The sequence below is a fragment of the Penicillium hordei genome (genome assembly GCF_028827395.1).
Source record: "Penicillium hordei strain IBT 12815 chromosome Unknown utg000005l_segment0_segment0, whole genome shotgun sequence".
NCBI classification, from domain to species: domain Eukaryota; kingdom Fungi; phylum Ascomycota; class Eurotiomycetes; order Eurotiales; family Aspergillaceae; genus Penicillium; species Penicillium hordei.
Window position 1 is genome coordinate 3,009,147 of NW_026623146.1, and position 17,848 is coordinate 3,026,994.

Consider the following 17,848-nt stretch of genomic DNA (forward strand, 5'->3'; position numbering starts at 1 on the left):
TCCGGGGTATGTGTAAGTGACCAATGGACTTGTTTGCTCTATAAACTAGTCCAAATTACCCTATAGATCAATCCACAATTACAGGAAATGGAACCGCGCATACGGTATACGAAATATGCAATCGGGTATGACATATAAATGACAGGCAACGCCATGCCAAATCTATCCCCGACCTATGCAAATTATACGACCCAATTTAACTCAGAGGTCCCTTCGGCCTCATTACTGAAACTGATTGGCTCATGAAGCACACTCTCTCGTGGATTTCCGTTGTCGCGATGACCGAATCGGTCTGTTGTGAAAGAATTAGCTAGCACGCTACATTTGGAAAAGGCATTCGCCACAACACTCACTGTCACATAGAACTCGCATTCTGAATAAAGCGCAGATTTTTTGATCTTTCCATTCAACCGAGGCAGCCAAAATCCGATGCTGTCTGCGCTTAGGGTTGGGAAGTTACGAAGAGGGAAGCTAGCACATCATTTACAGAAGAATACAACTGACGGCTTTTGTCCATGTATGACTTGATCAAATACAACTAATATAAGACCAGTGCCTCTTTCAGAAAGAAGGGAGAAAAGAGACGCACCGCAGTCCTGTATATTGCCTGTGGTTGGGATTTCGAGAGAAACCCCAATTCACATTGGCGATCTGCGACCGTGAAAGGAATTGCCCCATAATTCCTCAAGTCCCCAATAAAGGACAAAGCCGACCCTCTCACAGGATACGCTATGGTAGATCTCCAAGAATCAAATTCAAACACCCCAGAAGCTATTACATCACTAAGCCACTTGACTTTGCAGGAAATCCTTGGACCTGAAGATCCGATCCGATCAGATCTGGAAGTGAAGCCGTCGATCATTTCCCAACTGGGACCAGGGGAGTTCTTAAAACGGGTTCATTCGCTCTCGTTTCACCAGAACCATGGGCGACCATAAAAAAAAACCACCGATCGGCCTCGGCTCACGATTTAATCATGAATCTCACTTTTTCTTTAAAAGACTTGAGGTCTGACAAACAGACCTCAATTCCGATCCCTCGCTTCAAGTAGTCAGGTCAGGCCGCCATGGAACCGCCATGCATCCCAGATAATCGTCCTTACAGGAGACATTCTGCCATGTCTTCTACGCCCACTATGGTCGAGCCAGATGACTTTGGCGCGTATTTCAAAACCTCGGCCCGAAATTCCTCACGTTCGCATTCCGTGGGGCAAGTATACGAACTGCTAGCGTTTGGCCAGCCGGCTATTGGAAGACCACATATGAGACCGCAAGAGCGCTCGATGCCTAGATTCAATACCAATAGTGTCTCTAATAGCACTTGGAATAGCGAGCAGCCTGGTCGCAAACCCTCTGTCGACCAAGAATCAGTCGCAGATTCAACTGCGACCCTAGATCTAGGCTACCACGCCATCGGCCAGCAACCACGGCGCAAAAGGCACTCCTCGACGTCAACAGGCCGTCAAACATTTCACCAGCCATCTCTCAGCACCCTATCTCTGAACCAACAGTCTGTCGGTAACCAATCGCCGGGTTACCATTCTATGGGTGGGCCACCGGGTGGCTATCTAGCGTAAGGCCGAAGACTCCCTCCCAACGGCCAAAATTCGTCACTAACGATGCAGATCGCCTACTTCATCCACCCGCGATCTACATTCGTCTGCCTCGAACAGATCGCTGCAAGGCAACTTTATTACCAATGAGGAAGCGTCTTTTGATCTGGTCGCTCCATACGAGGGCGATGCAGCCCCACTACATACCATAGAGCGACAAGCAGACCTCATGTTCTGTTCGGACCATATGCTAGCGATTCTGAGCAATCCACGCTACCTCGCGCGGTTTCGCGAGTTCCTTGCCCAGGAGCGTCCCAGTTCATTTTCTACTCTGACTTATTATCTGAATGCTTCCAAGGCTCTCAAAGCAATTCAATATGCGAATGCGCTCGTGCGTCTGGCAGTTGATGTACCTACATCCGGCATTCAGACAGCCGAACACCCCGTTGGTCCGACTGCAAATATTGCCCTTGAACAGCGTGTACAGGCAGCGCTGGACGCTCTGACCGCTGAGGAATTACCTGCTTTTATTACTTCTACCTGTGTCAACATCACCGGCAAGGTAGTCGAGGAGCGTGTGCGTGGAACCTTGCCTGATAAGTTCAAGGGAACGGCAGATGCACTCGGTGAGGTATTCTGTTTGACCGATCCATCACAGCCAGATAATCCTATTATTTTTGCTTCTGGGGGTATGTCTATGCTTAGTACTTCACATTCTTCATAGAAGCATTGTCTAACCGACCATCCAGGATTCCACCGCACCACACAATATGGCATGGACTACGTCCTAGGACGAAACTGTCGATTCTTGCAAGGACCAAAGACGAACCCCAACAGTGTTCGAAGAATCCGAGAAGCGCTTAAAGCTGGGCGACACCACTCCGAGCTTTTCCTGAACTAGTGAGCACCTTCAACTCATTTCACTGTGCAAAGTTAATTGGGGAAAAAAACAGCCGCCGAGATGGCTCACCATTCATGAACCTTCTCCAAATTGCTCCGTTATGCGACAGTCGCGGTAACATCCGCTACTTCATTGGCGCTCAAATCGACGTCTCCGGTCTCGCAATGGAAGGCGCCCAGATGGAATCCTTCCAAAACATGCAAGCGCAAAAGGAAGCCCCAGGGACGGACAGCCAAAGAATCAAAGAATCAAAAAGCGAGTTCCAAGAACTAGTCGAATTCCTTAGTCCTCGCGAGCTACAGAACGTGCGCGAGCACGGCGGAAACCTCTTCCAGCCGATCATCAATGAATATCCAAACCACCGTCTATTCCTCCAAGATTCCGATACCGAGAGCGAGGTCTACGCCCCATCCCAAGGGCCACCGAACCTTACACCCACCCCATCTCCTAGTCTGTCATTGACTGGTGTATACAAAAAAGTATGTTCTTTATTGTCCTAATACCGGGGTATGTATCAAAAAGCTAACAGAAGGCCAACCAGTACCTCCTCGTCCGCCCCTACCCCTCTCTCAGAATCCTTTTCACCTCCCCCTCCCTCCAAATCCCAGGCATGCTCCAATCCTCATTCCTAAACCGCATCGGCGAGACAGGTGCGAAGCGCGATAATATTGTCAACGCCATGATAGCCGGGCGAAGTGTGACAGCCCGTATTAAATGGATGAGCAGGTTCAACAACCAGGGCCGTCATCGCTGGATTCATTGTACGCCTCTGCTGTCGGATAATGGCCGGATTGGCGTGTGGATGGTTGTTGTTATTGATGATGACGAAAGTTCGGTTGGATGACAGGGTAATTAGCCGACTAATTATTAGGTATCGTATCCTGATAAAATTTTGTATATATATCACAAAGTACTATGTTCTAATCTCCATAAAACTAGATCTCGTGTGGTCTTTTCGGACAACCCGACAAGCGCCACTATCACGAGAAGCGAGTTGGGCTCAATCACGCCGGTGGGACTTGGGCAACTTCAAGAATTTGAAGAAGCGCGGCTTGATCAAATAATATACGCTTCTATGCGGGATATATCTTCGTGGAGCGGCAGAGGAGGAGAGGGAGAACAATACAACTGGTATTCGCTATCGACCGAGGGCTGGAAAAAAGAAGGGAGATAGGGAGTAAACTATCTACAAACTAGCTACAGGTGCTGCTTCCACTGGATACCTTAGGGCACACAAGGACAATACCTATTTGCTACTATCCACCGCGGTGTGAAATAACTGTCGTCCCAGTTCAAACAATGCCGCAGCCTCAATCAGCCGTTCATCCGCCCAACGTCTTGTCACAATCTGCATACCTACAGGCAGTGGGACATCAGGATGACCTTCGGCTGTAGAGAAACCACAAGGGACATTCAACGCGGGATGGCCAGTAACATTAAAGGGACAGGTATTGCTGGTCAAGCCAACGGCGACACCAAGTCTATCTAGGACTGAGGCCGGTCTCCCATCGAGACCGTTTAGATCCGGGTGCGGCATCGCGACGGACGGCGCACAAGGCGTGACAAGGATATCAACATTCTCCAGAGCGGAATCGTAGGCAGCTCTGAGGGCAAAGACCATGCGATGGGCCTTGGCCTCTAACCCTGCTTTCGACGACCCCTGAACCAACTTCTCGCTCAGCATGATGTTGACTACAGCTGGATTGGTGCACGTCAGCGTGTCGTATGTTTCCTGGGAGGGAGGCCATTGGATCTGCGCATGCGGTGACAGGAAGGAAAGGTGACCGGAGGGGTTGCCCTGGCATAGGTAACTGGACATGGATGGCCTGGTTGCTGCTGTCCAGATTGCCGGACCTTGTTGGTGCATTGGAATAGATACCTCCACGACACAGGCCCCGACAGCTTCAAAGTATCGCGTTGCTGTCTGGTAGACGATATCTCGGACGTCAGCAGCAACTCCGGGGACGTTGAAAGATTCCTTCAGTAGACCAACCCTCAGCTTGTGACCAGGTTTTGATGTAGAGTGGATTTCTTGCCTCGCCTGGAGCAGCAGCTCCTGGTAAGGCTTTACCTGATGTGCCAAGGGGGTTTCAGGGGTCATCCGCGGGTCATAGCCATCGTAGCCTGCCATGACCTCCAGCAGTACGGCAATATCTTCAAGCTCGGCCGCCAGCGGCCCCAAGTGGTCGATCATGGGCGACATGGACCCCGCACCAGTGTAGGGGACTAAACCGAAGGTAGGCTTCAGACCATAGATGCCATTGTATGAAGCTGGGATTCGTACTGACCCGGCCTGGTCGGTGCCAATAGCCAATTCCACAGTTTGGCCACTTGATGAGACGGCCCCTCTTGATGTTAGGTGATGAGCCGCGACGAGGACTGCAGAGCCACTACTGCTTCCGCCAGCCGTGTGGTTGTGTAAATGCGGATTATGGACTGGTCCTGTGGCCGAGGTGAAGGACAAGGGAGACGCACAAAAGCTTTCGCAAGTTGACGTGCCTTTAATGGTGCCCCCCGCTCCAAGAATCCGCGACACCACGACTGCATCAACAGGGGAGATGGGGTACCCATTGCCCTGAGGGAACAGTGACTGGGGTAAGCCAAGGGTGGTCGGTAGCCCTGCAACAGATATGTTATCCTTGATAGCAAGGGTACGTCTACCCAGTAGTTTGCTAACCGGAGCCACGGCTCTTATATCACATTGGTGACTCCAGCCGTTGAAGGGGTTGTCTTTTGATGCTGGTTTCCAAAAAGTACGATCTTCCAGCGTCTTTTGAGGAAGCAAATCTGGCGGAATGTAGTCGGGCGCATTGTCGATGCTTCTCAAGACTGCCTCAAGCGACCTTAACAGAGTAAGGTAATCCTCGGCATCCTTGTCATCGAGGGTCTCAACGTGAAGCTGGGCTGCGAAAGCCCGTAAGTCTTTTTCGCGTATATTGGAGCTATGTCGGTTGTTAGCGTTGAGATGATCCAAGTTCTTGTACAGTTGTTACTTACCCTACACCATCCGAGATCGATACGATGGACATTGTGGTGATGACCTCCACGAGCTGGGGGAGACGTGCAATATTTCAGAGTAGTATGGTTGTCGTTTCAGTAATGGCGTCGAAGTATCCCTTACCAGTGTATTACATGTACCCTCTTGATGCCTTGTGTGTCGGTCGATCCGATGGAGGTTCGTTACTATCGGACAGGCCGCCTTTTTAGATCTCAGGACATCCAGCAGAGTCAGGGTAGGATCACCTTTCTCTGGTGTTACATACCTTTTCTACGTTACATTTTTATCATATAATTCAGTAGTTCTTTGAACCTACTATTGATTTTTAATGTCTTTTTCCTTGACTGTAGAACTACCGATGGCTTGGTATTTGATTGAACACTAGCAGCTGGCCACTATATATATTTCCACCCATTGCATTATATACCCAATATGGCCAATTAATTCAAATCGTATTCAATAATGAACACCGCAGTCAAAACAGCATTAATGGATTTGAAGTAAGGCTAGGTACCAAGTAGTACAGAACGTATTTATTTGGCTGATGTTTCCGATTTAAGCTTTATCCCTTTATTCTTGACCATTGGCAAGCAGAATACGGCCTCCATCAACACAAAGTGATGTTCCATCCACGTATGCCTAGATACGGCATTAGCAGTGTTCCAGCACCATCTGTTAAAGCAGATCAACCTCCAACAAGATTAGATAGACTTACTCCTGCACGACTGACAATGTATAAGATCGTCCCAGCAATATCGTCCTCGATTCCTGCTCTCTTGGCAGGAACCCTGTCGAAAAGGGCACTGAAGAGGTTCCCTTCCTCCCCGACAGGGTTCATACAGCTTGGAACAACTGTATCAATCAGTAACTGGGTCCATTCATGTGTGTTATCATAGTGCCCTGTTTCACTCACAGCCTGGGTTAATCCCCACAACTCGTACATAGAAGCGGCTGAACTTGGCTGCCAGTAGCTTGACTAAGTGATCAGTTGCGGCTTTACTTGTTGCGTAACTCGTCAGGTCTACGTTTGTCACGTTGTGCATGCTTGCGCATGAACTAGTCATAACCACCACTCCACGACCATCGCTTCGACCGAGCCGGCCATCAGGCAGTTCAAGTTGTGCGGCCGCTTCTAGCAATGGGAGAAAAGCCACGGAAAGAAAGTAGTGCGCTGTGGTGTTGATGCAGAATGTGTCGGCCCAGTCCGAGTGTCGTGAGGACCACATAGAGGCCTGCAGTTCGGACAACGACGCCTTCAACACATTGCATTGGACAGGTGGATCTCGTCTTATGCCGGCGTTGGAAATAAGCATGTCAACGTGCTTTTCCCGGTGGCCGACCTCAGTGGCGAGATCCTGGATGGCTTGCTTGTCAGAAACATCGCAGGGGATTCTAGGATTGATAGTTAGTAGCGCATTGATGGGTTTTGACGTTGAGCTTTTTATCACTCAAACTTACCCATATGCAGATCCTCCAACTTCCTTGCCAAGTTCGTTGAGCTCCGCCACCCTTTTGTCAATGGGATCATTTGGTAAAGCAACGAGGTACACTTTGGCGCCATTTGCCACAAGTCCCTGTTATGACAACGTCAGCTGTCAAAGGGAAACAGCATATAGCATTCAGAACCGCAATTTCAAGTCAGCATCCGAAGATGCACTTACTCTGGCAATCATCAATCCGAGGCCACTGCTGCCTCCTGTCACAACTGCTACATACCCCTTCACCCCGAACAGGCTATTGGTAACAAGGGAAGACATATTTATAATGTAATCGAACGGACTATGTTGTGATAATTCTTTGTTGAGCCACGGACGTAACGAAATGTGGCACTTGTGCTACTTTAGCAGGGGTTTGCCAAACGCTACATTGTCTGTCGGACTTGCCGACGAGTAGCTAGTTCACCGGGGATCGGACTCCAGGGTACGGTAACCCCCTCAGGCTACTGTCAAGAGTAGTATTATGATGCGACCATGGCTAGTCTAATCTCGTAATTTCACTCTCGCTGGGATACCATGCAATTAGTCTACAACTTGCCTCGCATACAGTTACTCGCATAAATAATGATAGTGTTCATAGCTATTTCCTGGAACACATTCTGTACATTTCAAGGCTTCAGGCTCACACCGATGACATCATTCAAAAACAGTATTACTCCTTGTAATGCTCTCTGGTCCTCTGCTCGGCAAGATCCAAGCACTGGGCCGTCATGTTCGTATCACGAGGAATCAGTTTGACCTTAAACTCCCTGGGAATAGCAACCAGCGCCGTCTTGAACTGGTTATACTCGACATAGTCGGTATTGGGAGGGTTTTCCTTGCTAGCTACGATCCTATAGGACGATAGAATCCTTACTAGTGCGGAGTACAAGAGGCGAGAAGCAATGTACTGGCCTGAACAAGCACGAGAACCAGTGCCGAAACTCAAGTGACCCAGCCCGCTGATTTCGGCCTCAGTTGGAGGGTTGAGAGACTTGAGCCACCGCTCGGGGCTAAAGCTGCCAGCATCCGGTCCGAAATGATCGATATCTGTGGACGTTAGACTTTCATAAAATGACAGACAATGAATTTTAGCTGCGGATCACTCACCATGGTTGCCCGCTTGGGCATTGATCAAGATCATAGTCTTAGGGGGGATGATGGCACCATTCCAGTTGACTTCGGAGACGGTCTTTCGAGGAAGACTCATAGAGCTCACGGTGTAGTATCGGCCAGCCTCCTTTACAATAGCATTAATGTAGGGAATTATCTCCTCTTTAAAACATCCACTCCAGGCATCTTGGGTGTTGGGGTAGTGTCGCTTGATATCTTCGTAGGCCCGATCCTGCCATACCTGTCCTTCCTCGGTAGACAGGGATCCAATACACGAGGTCAAAGTTCCAGGAATAGTCTCAAAACCACCAGAAACCAAAGACAAGCAGATTGAAGAGACTTCCACACCAGAGAGCTTGGTCTCCTGGTCCTTGAGAATAGCAGCAGAGATGCAAGGCTTATCGGTACCGTTCTTAATCATCTCACGTACCTTGTTCAAGAGAAGGTCTAGATAAGCGTCGCGTCGCTCGCGAAGGTCCTTTGAACGGGCGGTCTTCTTGTTATTAGGAACATATCGAAGGGCCGGAATATAATCTTGTAGGTTCTCGGAGGCGCTGCGTAGTAGGGAAATAGACGATCCTACGTGGAGAATCTCGCGGAGCAGGTCATCGTAGACAGCGTCCATACGAATGCCGTAACAGAGGGTTAGAGTTGTATTAAGCGCGTATCGCTGGATATACGGCCGAATGTCAATCTCGATCTGACCGTCGCAACTGTCCTTTTTCATATCTCGTAGGATGCAGTAGCTCTCTAGGTCAAACATGGGGTAGTAGTTCCTCAAAGCAGGGCGACCCAGAGCGGTACCGGCAGCTTTGCGCTTCTTCTTGCAGGACTCATCCCAGGGCGAAGATCCAATGGTAAAGCCCTGGGTGCTGCTGATTACGCCGTGGAAGGTGTAGAGCTTGGGTCGGTCAATGACTGCATTCTGGTTGCCGAGGAGCATCTTCTTGCAGTCATCGAACGAGTTGACAACGACGGCCCTGGTGTTGCCTAGCTTGATCTGGAAGACAGAGTGGTTGTACTGGCGCCACCATTTTTCACAAACTGTAGCATGATCCTCGCCTAGCTTGAGAAGATGTCCAAACACGGGAACAGCGCCAGGGATTTCTGGCATGCCCTTGATGTGAGGAATGTCGGTAGCATACATAATCTGTCGATATTGTCAGCCAATGACCATTGAAATGCCAGCACTGAACTATCCCGAAAATCGACCGAAGGACAACTTACGGTGTAGACCATGTAGGTAAGCAGCAGCACCACCACTGCCGTGAAGACTGGTCCAGCATGCTCCTGTTCCTTGAGTTGGTGCAATTGAAATCCCAGCCAATTGATGCCTTCACGGGCCTTGGACTCCATGCTGGATGAATATTTAAAGTGCCAAGTGTGGTTCGAAGGCTTGGAACAAAAAGGAATGTGTTGTCAATGTTGGCTGGTCGTCGAACGATTTATCCCTCAATGACCAATATTACAAAACCTGCATTTTCCATATATATCTTCATCCGGCTAAGACTGCATCCCCCTCAGTTGGATTAATCAGTTCAAGTATCTTTTGATAAGCGGATGGTCCGATACATTCTTTACCCCACTTAAGCTTAGGGAGATATCACAGCGGCACTGCCGACGAGGTATCCATCTCGGATATTCGTGTCACCTGGCAAAATGTCGTATTACATGAATTAGTACATATCTGCCCAAAAGTTTCAAGGCAGTTATCAAGCTCCCACGACAAACCTGATCGACCTTTTGTCATGCGTATCAACCAGTTGCCAAATGGTCTACGACAATAATACAGGGGCGAATAAGCACAGACTTGGAGTCAACGATAGACACTTTAATGTTAACAATCAGAACAGGCGGCCTGATGCACTACCAGCACAAATTCACATCATCCGACAGCCTTTGGAAGGCCTCCTATCGCGTCCACAACACCATCGGGATCCCCGACGACCGATTATGGGGGAATACACCACCTCCCGAGACCACATGGGCCGTGCATGGTATCAGGTGGCCTGTATTGTAGTCAATCATGGTCAATAATGGTGGTCCAATCTGCGTCCGTAATCTGTCCTCAAGATAAGGCTTATTAGGCTATCGAAACCTGCGGCATGATGAACTCTTATACGATGTAAACCAGCTAGCTATAACTTTCAATTTATATCACCTTCCTTGTGAGCTATGGATAATATAAAGTTATCATCAACAAATATAGCAATGGTAACGAAAAAGATGTCTACCAGACAATGCTGAGAACAGATTCGTTTGCTGTAGAGGAGCCGCTCCATCTCCCATCTACCAAACGAGATCTTAAAGCACGCCATGCGATCTTCATTTCCTGGGGTGGCACTGTTGGGACTGGTCTCTTTATCACTACTGGCTTAACTCTTGAGAATGGAGGAGCAGCGATCCTCGTCGGGAGCTACGTCTTTACATCCATCTTGGTGTACATTATTCTTACGGGAGTTATAGTAATTTGACACCACTTTTAACTAGTAAACTGCTAATTCTAAACACAGACTCGAAAGCATCAAAAACCTCGATATGCTACCTATGGAGCAGTATAGTATAAGTACTATGTGAGAAAACCCCCTCTTTTGGTAGTACTGATGCCTTGATGCCTGATTTCTTTAATTGTCCGCGTATTTATCTTGTCAGATACGGTTATATTACCACTCTTACAGAAATTATATGCAGACAAGACGTATCATATTTCAATACCAAACTACATCGCCGTAATGTGATTCCGCGCTTGATTGTCAAGATGATTGGTTCAGTTCTTATCTCGAGCTAAGTAGGCTAACTGCTTGTGGAAAGTGCATCACCTATTAGGCAACTTACATCGCAGTCAACCAACGGGAGCCATTGGAATGTGATGATCGGGGCCCAGATTGATGGGGGGATAGTCCCGAGCTGAATGCGGGGGCAATCGGAGAAGCGCGATAAAAGGGTAGATAGCCCAGTACTCCAAATTCTAAAATTCCGGCAGCTCCCACCCAGCTGAGGGGGCGACAAGCAAATGCTGGAGAAACAAAAATAGCCGCGCTGCACAGTGTTTCAACACCCCCTACTCCAGCAGACTCGTCACGTCTTTGCGACTCTTCTCTCTCCAATGGCCCGCAACAACGGCGCAGGCCTCACCACGTTGACAACGCAGTCTTCGGCCCCGGCAAGGGCGCGAGCTTCATGCTCGCGATGTCATAAGAGGAAGAAGAGGTGCGACAGAATGTTACCGTCATGCAAAAATTGCGTCTCGGCGAGGGTGAGATGTAGCTTTGAAGACGATGATCTCCAAACAGCTTCGTACCCCATAGTGTGAGTCGCCGCATGAGATTGAGGCACTGGATGGCTTAGGTCTCTCTCCGGTCTCTCATCCTTAGCTTTGCAGAGTACCCCACACTCTTGAGTGATTTCAAATAGGCTTCTAACATGCTTACAGGTACGTCCAGGGCCTTGAAGAGAAGGTTCGCCGTCTGGGCAGGGCTATGGCTACCCAAGAGCGGAATACGCCACAGGCTACAGATGCCACTCGGATTTTGAACAACAATCACCTCTATGACGACTTCGATATGCCAGAAATAGGAATGGTGGACCAGGAATGCAGCCCTCGAGGTGTTTACGGAAGCCAAGTAGGAAACACATCCACCCTTACCGACAACACCGAGGGTCTGATAGAAGGCCCTCTTGTAAACCCACAGCTTGCAGCAGACCAAACCCCAACCTTTGGCCAGCAACTCACAGTGCTCTCGCTGGAGGCTACTGCTGAACGGCACTTGGGATCGACCACGGGACTCTCATTCGCAAACCTGACACAGATGATTCTACGTCGTTTGGCGCCAGACAAGGCGGACTTTATATTCAATAGCCATCATGACAACACTACGGAAATGGATCTCTTAGACCTCAGCTCTTCTTCAAACCCCTTCAACGACTCTTTCTTCCAAAGCTTGAGTGAGTCCATCTCCCCCTATCCCCTGCTTTTTGGTGATCTCCTCTTCACCGACTCTGCCGGATCCCATGCCGCCCTTGACTCCCTAGCCTGGCCAAGCGATGAGACGCATGTGCGGCGGCTGGTGAATTTCTATTTCGCTCACTCCCATACCCTCTATCCCATCCTAGACCGCTCTGAGGTCATGGACACTCTTGAAAAGATCCATCACAATCCTCAGAACTTGGTCACGCAAAGTCCCCTCCATACCTTCAGAATCTGGATGGTCCTGGCCATCGGCTCTACCGCTTACTCTTCCGTCACTCTGACTGAGGAATCGGAGTCAATGTTGTTTTACAACAAGGCCCTGCAGTATTCCGAGCAAGCTTTGGGGGGTGACGAGATGGTAGGAAATTTTTCCTACAGCTTTATCGCTGACGAGAGCCTAACTGGCGAAATCCAACTAACGAGAGCCTAGTCTACTCTGGAAGCCATAATGCTCCAGGTTTCTTATTCGTTTTTCAACCAATTAGGTCCTAGTGAGTGATACCCACTTGACCGATCTTCCAAGCACTGACGGAAGCAGATACATGGTTCCTTGTTGGTACAGCTGCCCGTCTGGCCTTAGGTATGGGACTCCATGCGGCCTCGACATATCGCAAATTCCCTCTTAATGTGCAACAAAGACGCAGACGAATTTTCTTTTCAATATACATGATGGATCGGTAGGTTTATACTATCACTTCTTCCCCACTCTCTCGTATCCAGATTCAAGCGCCTAACCGCCCGCAAAACTCAGCGTTGTTTCCATCACTTTAGGTCGACCGTTCGCACTTCATGACGATGACATAGATGTAACGGTGAGGCTGAGCTTTGTGTGAATGAGGTGCAAAATGCCCTCACGAAACATGTCTGACTATGAAAACAGCCTTTTCAGGATGTCGACGACGAATTTATACACGCCGACTCCATAAGCCCCCAGAACCCCCTTCAGCCATCACTGATGGCTGTTCCGCTGCACATTCTGTCGCTGCGGAGAATTGCAGGCAACATCTCGCGAAAGGTGTACGGAAATGTCAAGAATGCGAATTTGACTTTGCCAGAGCGTGAGGCAATAATAGCTTCCTTACACCAAGAACTTCTCGACTGGCGTCGGAGCATGCCCTTCCCGCTCCCGGACGTCAACGAAAGCGTGCCACATCTTAACACCACGTGGTATGACTTCAACTACTATACCCACCTCGCCATGATCTACAGACCGTCCCCGCTATTTCCCGTTTCAGACTTGAAGCGGATAAAAATGTTGGAGATGGCAGCGTCCATGTCACTCCGCCAAGCATTCAGCATGCATCAGCAACAACGATTTGCTTACAACTGGTTGAATTTTCTCGCTCTCTTCACGGCGACTTTGTCACTAATCTATGCAATAACGGCTCAACCTGACGACCTTAGCACCGTCTTGAGAAACACGCGAGCTATCGCGGACCTCGACCTCGCAACACAGCTTTTCGAGACACTCGGACTCAAGTTTTTGGCAGCTAAGGAGATTCAGGGCATGATCGCTAAGATATCCCGGCGATATAAAGAGGTTCGCGCCTTGAATTATACAGAGCCCAATATGGGCTATTGACAGAAATCGGTGGTTTGATAATGTGTGGTACCAATTAATGGTATATAATTCCAACTAGCGAAAATGACAAAACAGGTGGTTTGATAATGTGTGGTACCAATTAATGGTATATAATTCCAACTAGCGAAAATGACAAAACAGACAATTTGAATAGACATACCAATATATCTAATATACACTTTTGTGTGTAATCCACATTTCCACAGTCATAGGGTAAATTACCCTCTACAATCCATGTTCGACAGGATGGTTCGTTTCATGTCTAGAGCCACAATTTCCTCCAGAAGGGAAATGTATAGATTAAAGTTAGTTTGAAGGAAACCAACTTGAAAGAAATATAAAGCCAATCATCGATCATTCAACTAGAACAAAATACCTTCATAATGATTTAAAGATTGATATGACGACCGAGAAACCACACATTAACAATCTCTTTCATTTTTTGTTACTCTTCTCCACCTCTTTGTCAACCGGCCGATCTAACGTAAGAGGCCATTTTTTCACAACTATCGCTCTTCCTGCCCACCGCCTACCCTTAGGAATACGACTTTGTCTCCAGTGATAGATGTGGTAACGGACCAGAGTCCGATATGGATTCCATGTGACGTGGGCTCCGCATTCTGACGCCGCACAACTTGCTTTCTTCAAGGAATTTCAAACAGTGTATGGCCTACTTAGATTGAATTCAATTCTTGCCTCAATCTTTCACAAACGAAGCAATCCAATTCTAGCTCTTGCAAACATAGATATTAATAACAACGAACTAGGGCGTGTGGATCACTATATTTTGTGTTGAGCTGGCTGGGTGAGTCGGGGGAGGAGAGAGAAGCTCCGGAAAATCACCTAGTCTATTAACTACATTATATACAACCAGGACCGGATCCCAAGATACCAGTTCATGTGAGCCTCAGCAAGATCTCATCTTAATAAGGTTTACCAAATCCACCTCATCCATCTTTGAGAAAACGAACCAGCTCCTTCAAATCTCCCAATGATATATTGCTTTTTTTAGTAAAATCAGGATGCGAGCTAACTGTATTTATTTAAACCATAGCTTGTTCTTCCCTTTTCCTTAGTTAGCCGTCGTAAAAAGGGTGTCGGAGTGTGGTGCTGAGTCCCTGTGAATACGAGTGCATCTCTCTATGGTTCTTCACTTGAAAAGGTTAACCCCTACTGCCAGGCCCAAACGTGTGCTTCAGGCCAATAACACCTTTTTGTAAAATTTAGCAACATCGCAAACCAATCACGGAACCCGAGAAAAACTCTGTTATTCTTGGAAATTAAGGTGCGCCTAGGTTGTTTTCCCGCTAAGCTCGTGTTAAAGATTAACTGTGGATAGTAGTGGGCCAGGGGTCGTATTTTGTGACTTGGCTTGGTCGATCCTTGGCGATCAAAGCATTGCTCAGTTGAAGAAGGCAATTCTACATATTACTTTTGATAATATTGAATATATCAGAAACCGTTGTTAATTTGTCCGAATTGTGAGAGTTAGTAGAAATCAGGTTGAGGGTTTTCTAGGTGATCTTTACAAGGGGCCCTGACCAAGATCATGTTTTTATACGTTGAAAAATCTGTATCAGGTTGTTCATCTAAATACGAGACGGAGGCCAAAATGGACCGATCTGCTGCTTCCTAGCCTAGAATCCCAACTGATCTTAACGGTAATAGGCTCCTCAGGGTCTTCCGTGCTCTATTTACTAAATTTTTACGTATCCATCATAACCTAAACACGATGAGGCTGAGTGAGTCCATGCGCAAACGCCTTAAGAACTACGAGATCCCCTCTACCATACTCTATTCTCTATCCTACCCTAGTCTTTCCTTTACATTCCTTTCTTCTGTTCATCAGAAAAGTCCCTCGCGCCGAGGAACCCTCATCCTGAATCATGCAGTCCGTTGCAGGAACTCCACGGCCATCACGCCTCACGAAATGGTGGCCTATTGGCTTCTTCATTGGTGCCATTATCTGCTTCATCATCGGCAGTGCCCTCGTGGGAACATGGACCTCCCACTCATATGACGACTGCTCTTACAGCAGCTCATACTACAGTTCCTACTATTCCAGCTCCTCTTGTGGCAGCTCCAATATGGGCGAGTTCTATGGCGCTGTTGCTATGTTTGTGATTGGTGGCGTGCTCAAGCTCACTGCTTGGATTCTACTCATCATCTTCTGCGTCAAGCGCAGCCGCCACACCCACCATACCGTCACATACGTGAACTCCCCTCCTGTCCAGCAAGTCCAGCAACCACAGCCTTTCCAGCAACCCTACGCCGCGCCTCAACCTACGTACGCTCCTGCGCATCAGTCTGCTCAGTTCCCTCATTCCCCTGAGACGGTGAACACGTCTAGCCCTGGTACGCCTCCTCCAAATGAGGCCAATGCAACTCCAAGTGCTGCCAAGTACTGTACCCAGTGTGGAACCTCGGTTTCTAGCCGATTCTGCCCTCAATGTGGTTCGCAGGCCTGAAGTCCCATTGGATTACCTTGATAATATGCCTCGACTCTTCTCATCGCGTTGCATGTTGCTTATTAACGCATGGGAATGGTGGAGCAAATCGTTGATCGAAATTAGAGATGGTGAAGATGTCGACTTGGAGATTTGGTTGGGCTATGTTGGCTTTTTTTTTTTTTTTAATTTGTGATAACCAGATGAAATATACATCCGCTTTGTAATTAAACTTGATTTATATCACGATGTCCACTCAAATATGAGGAAAGAACTGAGCCCATTCAACAGTCAAATATGTACTCCAAGGTAACTATCTCAATCCCACCAAGGTCTCAATAAGTATATATGTACGAGCAGTGCGTGCCACAAATGAATACAATCGGGAAGATACTCCAAAACTCCCAACTTAAAGATAGCTCTCTAGGCTCGAATGCCATTTCAACTAGATACGTATTATCAACATCAATATAAGTCTGTTTCGGCTTAGCAGAACCCGCAGAGTCGACAGTAGCAGTTCTGATAGTGAACGAACGGTTTGATCAACATTCATGTTCGCTTCCGGAGCGATATCACATCACCATCCTCTCGAGAACCCAGAATGCAACAGTAGTGCATAGTAGAATAAGGCTTGACAATCTCCATAGAATTTCCCGTGTGTGGGTGGGAAATTCAAAATTCCAGCGGATAAGGTGAACTGACGCATACGCCAAGGTTGCCAGAGAAAGAAAAGAACCCTGTCCTGGTCAGCCGCGGCAGCCGACTGTCTCCGATCTGCGGGATGGGTCGCTGGAAAGTTCCGACCGGCATTTTCATAAAGGTTTGGGTATTGAGGGCCCAGCTGGGTAGGAAATCATCGACGAAATCCAACAGGGTTTGCCGATAAGGTCGGGCCGCAATAGGACCAGCTTCTTAGAGGACCTGTCCCATGGAGATATTCATTTTTATTTGCACGGGATAATAAGCGTCAAGTGGATTGTGGAGCCAGCATACACTTGTGCCAGCATATACTTGTCATGAGAGTGCAGCCCACAATCGCCACGGCAGATAGCTCAATAGTGGCCGCGGCGAGACCCGAAGCCGCTCGTCCAATGCACAGCAGGATGAAATATGCAACTTGTACACAGGTGATAAAGTTTACAATTGTATCCTGCTTAGACCTATCCCAGAGCTCTCCGTCCGAGACCTATGGGACATCGATGTAACCTCTGGAGACAAGACAGTGGATGTGCTTGGACTTGATATGGAAAGCTCCGTCCTCGGCTGGAACATGCTCGAATCCACCCATATTTGCAAATAACAAGCGTCTGTATGTCCATGTTGTGACACCAAGCGCGTGAAATGACTTGACCAAACCTCGAGCGCTGCAAGCTGTCCGGCAGCTACAGTCAACACAAATTCGGGTCTCGCGATCACAATCGCCATCCATAGTAGCTTCAGTTCTTGGTTCCACCAGAAGCCCTTGTTGTGGGTTGGGTAATTCAAACAAAGGATTGTGTATTTGCATAGAAAGGTTGTACTGAGGCACATCTATAATGTGTCCAACGCGCCTCTGCTGTTGGGTTGATCACTCCATCCATTCATTCGGCCGTTCGGCGAGGCAGTCAAGCTGGCGGTAACAAAATTCAGACTCGCATTTGAGTTGGTAGTCATCATGGACTATATGCAGATTAGATTGGCAAACTTGCCAGTTCAAAGAAGGTGGCGGTTGAAGTATATGGGTTGTGGGTCACATAGACACGGAAAGACGATGAGAAAGCCCAGTTCTCTTATACATGTCTCAGCTGGAGATAACCCAGTCGAATGGACA

General features: G+C 48.1%; 6 protein-coding genes across 6 annotated transcripts; 3 read left to right on the forward strand and 3 right to left on the reverse strand.

Annotated features, from left to right (window-relative positions):
- Nucleotides 1-1,117: 1,117 nt before the first annotated feature.
- On the forward strand, nt 1,118-3,297 carry N7537_010062 (uncharacterized protein; the record flags this gene model as incomplete). The annotated part of the gene is made up of 5 exons (XM_056901116.1): nt 1,118-1,572; nt 1,625-2,241; nt 2,302-2,452; nt 2,506-2,932; nt 2,983-3,297. The coding sequence occupies 5 exons, from the start codon at nt 1,118-1,120 to the stop codon at nt 3,295-3,297; spliced, it is 1,965 nt and encodes a 654-aa protein (XP_056749784.1).
- Nucleotides 3,298-3,699: 402 nt separating this feature from the next.
- N7537_010063 (uncharacterized protein) lies at nt 3,700-5,482 on the reverse strand (the record flags this gene model as incomplete). Its single annotated transcript, XM_056901117.1, has 2 exons — nt 3,700-5,395; nt 5,451-5,482. The coding sequence occupies 2 exons, from the start codon at nt 5,480-5,482 to the stop codon at nt 3,700-3,702; spliced, it is 1,728 nt and encodes a 575-aa protein (XP_056749785.1).
- Nucleotides 5,483-6,021: 539 nt separating this feature from the next.
- Nucleotides 6,022-7,208, reverse strand: N7537_010064 (SDR family NAD(P)-dependent oxidoreductase; the record flags this gene model as incomplete). Its single annotated transcript, XM_056901118.1, has 5 exons — nt 6,022-6,090; nt 6,167-6,303; nt 6,365-6,843; nt 6,910-7,025; nt 7,113-7,208. The coding sequence occupies 5 exons, from the start codon at nt 7,206-7,208 to the stop codon at nt 6,022-6,024; spliced, it is 897 nt and encodes a 298-aa protein (XP_056749786.1).
- Nucleotides 7,209-7,599: 391 nt separating this feature from the next.
- N7537_010065 (cytochrome P450) lies at nt 7,600-9,395 on the reverse strand (the record flags this gene model as incomplete). The annotated part of the gene is made up of 3 exons (XM_056901119.1): nt 7,600-7,976; nt 8,037-9,189; nt 9,267-9,395. 3 exons carry the CDS (start codon nt 9,393-9,395, stop codon nt 7,600-7,602), a joined length of 1,659 nt encoding a protein of 552 aa, XP_056749787.1.
- Nucleotides 9,396-11,145: 1,750 nt separating this feature from the next.
- Nucleotides 11,146-13,591, forward strand: N7537_010066 (bZIP transcription factor; the record flags this gene model as incomplete). The annotated part of the gene is made up of 6 exons (XM_056901120.1): nt 11,146-11,249; nt 11,473-12,367; nt 12,440-12,500; nt 12,548-12,686; nt 12,761-12,821; nt 12,890-13,591. The coding sequence occupies 6 exons, from the start codon at nt 11,146-11,148 to the stop codon at nt 13,589-13,591; spliced, it is 1,962 nt and encodes a 653-aa protein (XP_056749788.1).
- Nucleotides 13,592-15,477: 1,886 nt separating this feature from the next.
- N7537_010067 (uncharacterized protein) lies at nt 15,478-16,059 on the forward strand (the record flags this gene model as incomplete). The annotated part of the gene is made up of 1 exon (XM_056901121.1): nt 15,478-16,059. One exon carries the CDS (start codon nt 15,478-15,480, stop codon nt 16,057-16,059), a length of 582 nt encoding a protein of 193 aa, XP_056749789.1.
- Nucleotides 16,060-17,848: the final 1,789 nt, after the last annotated feature.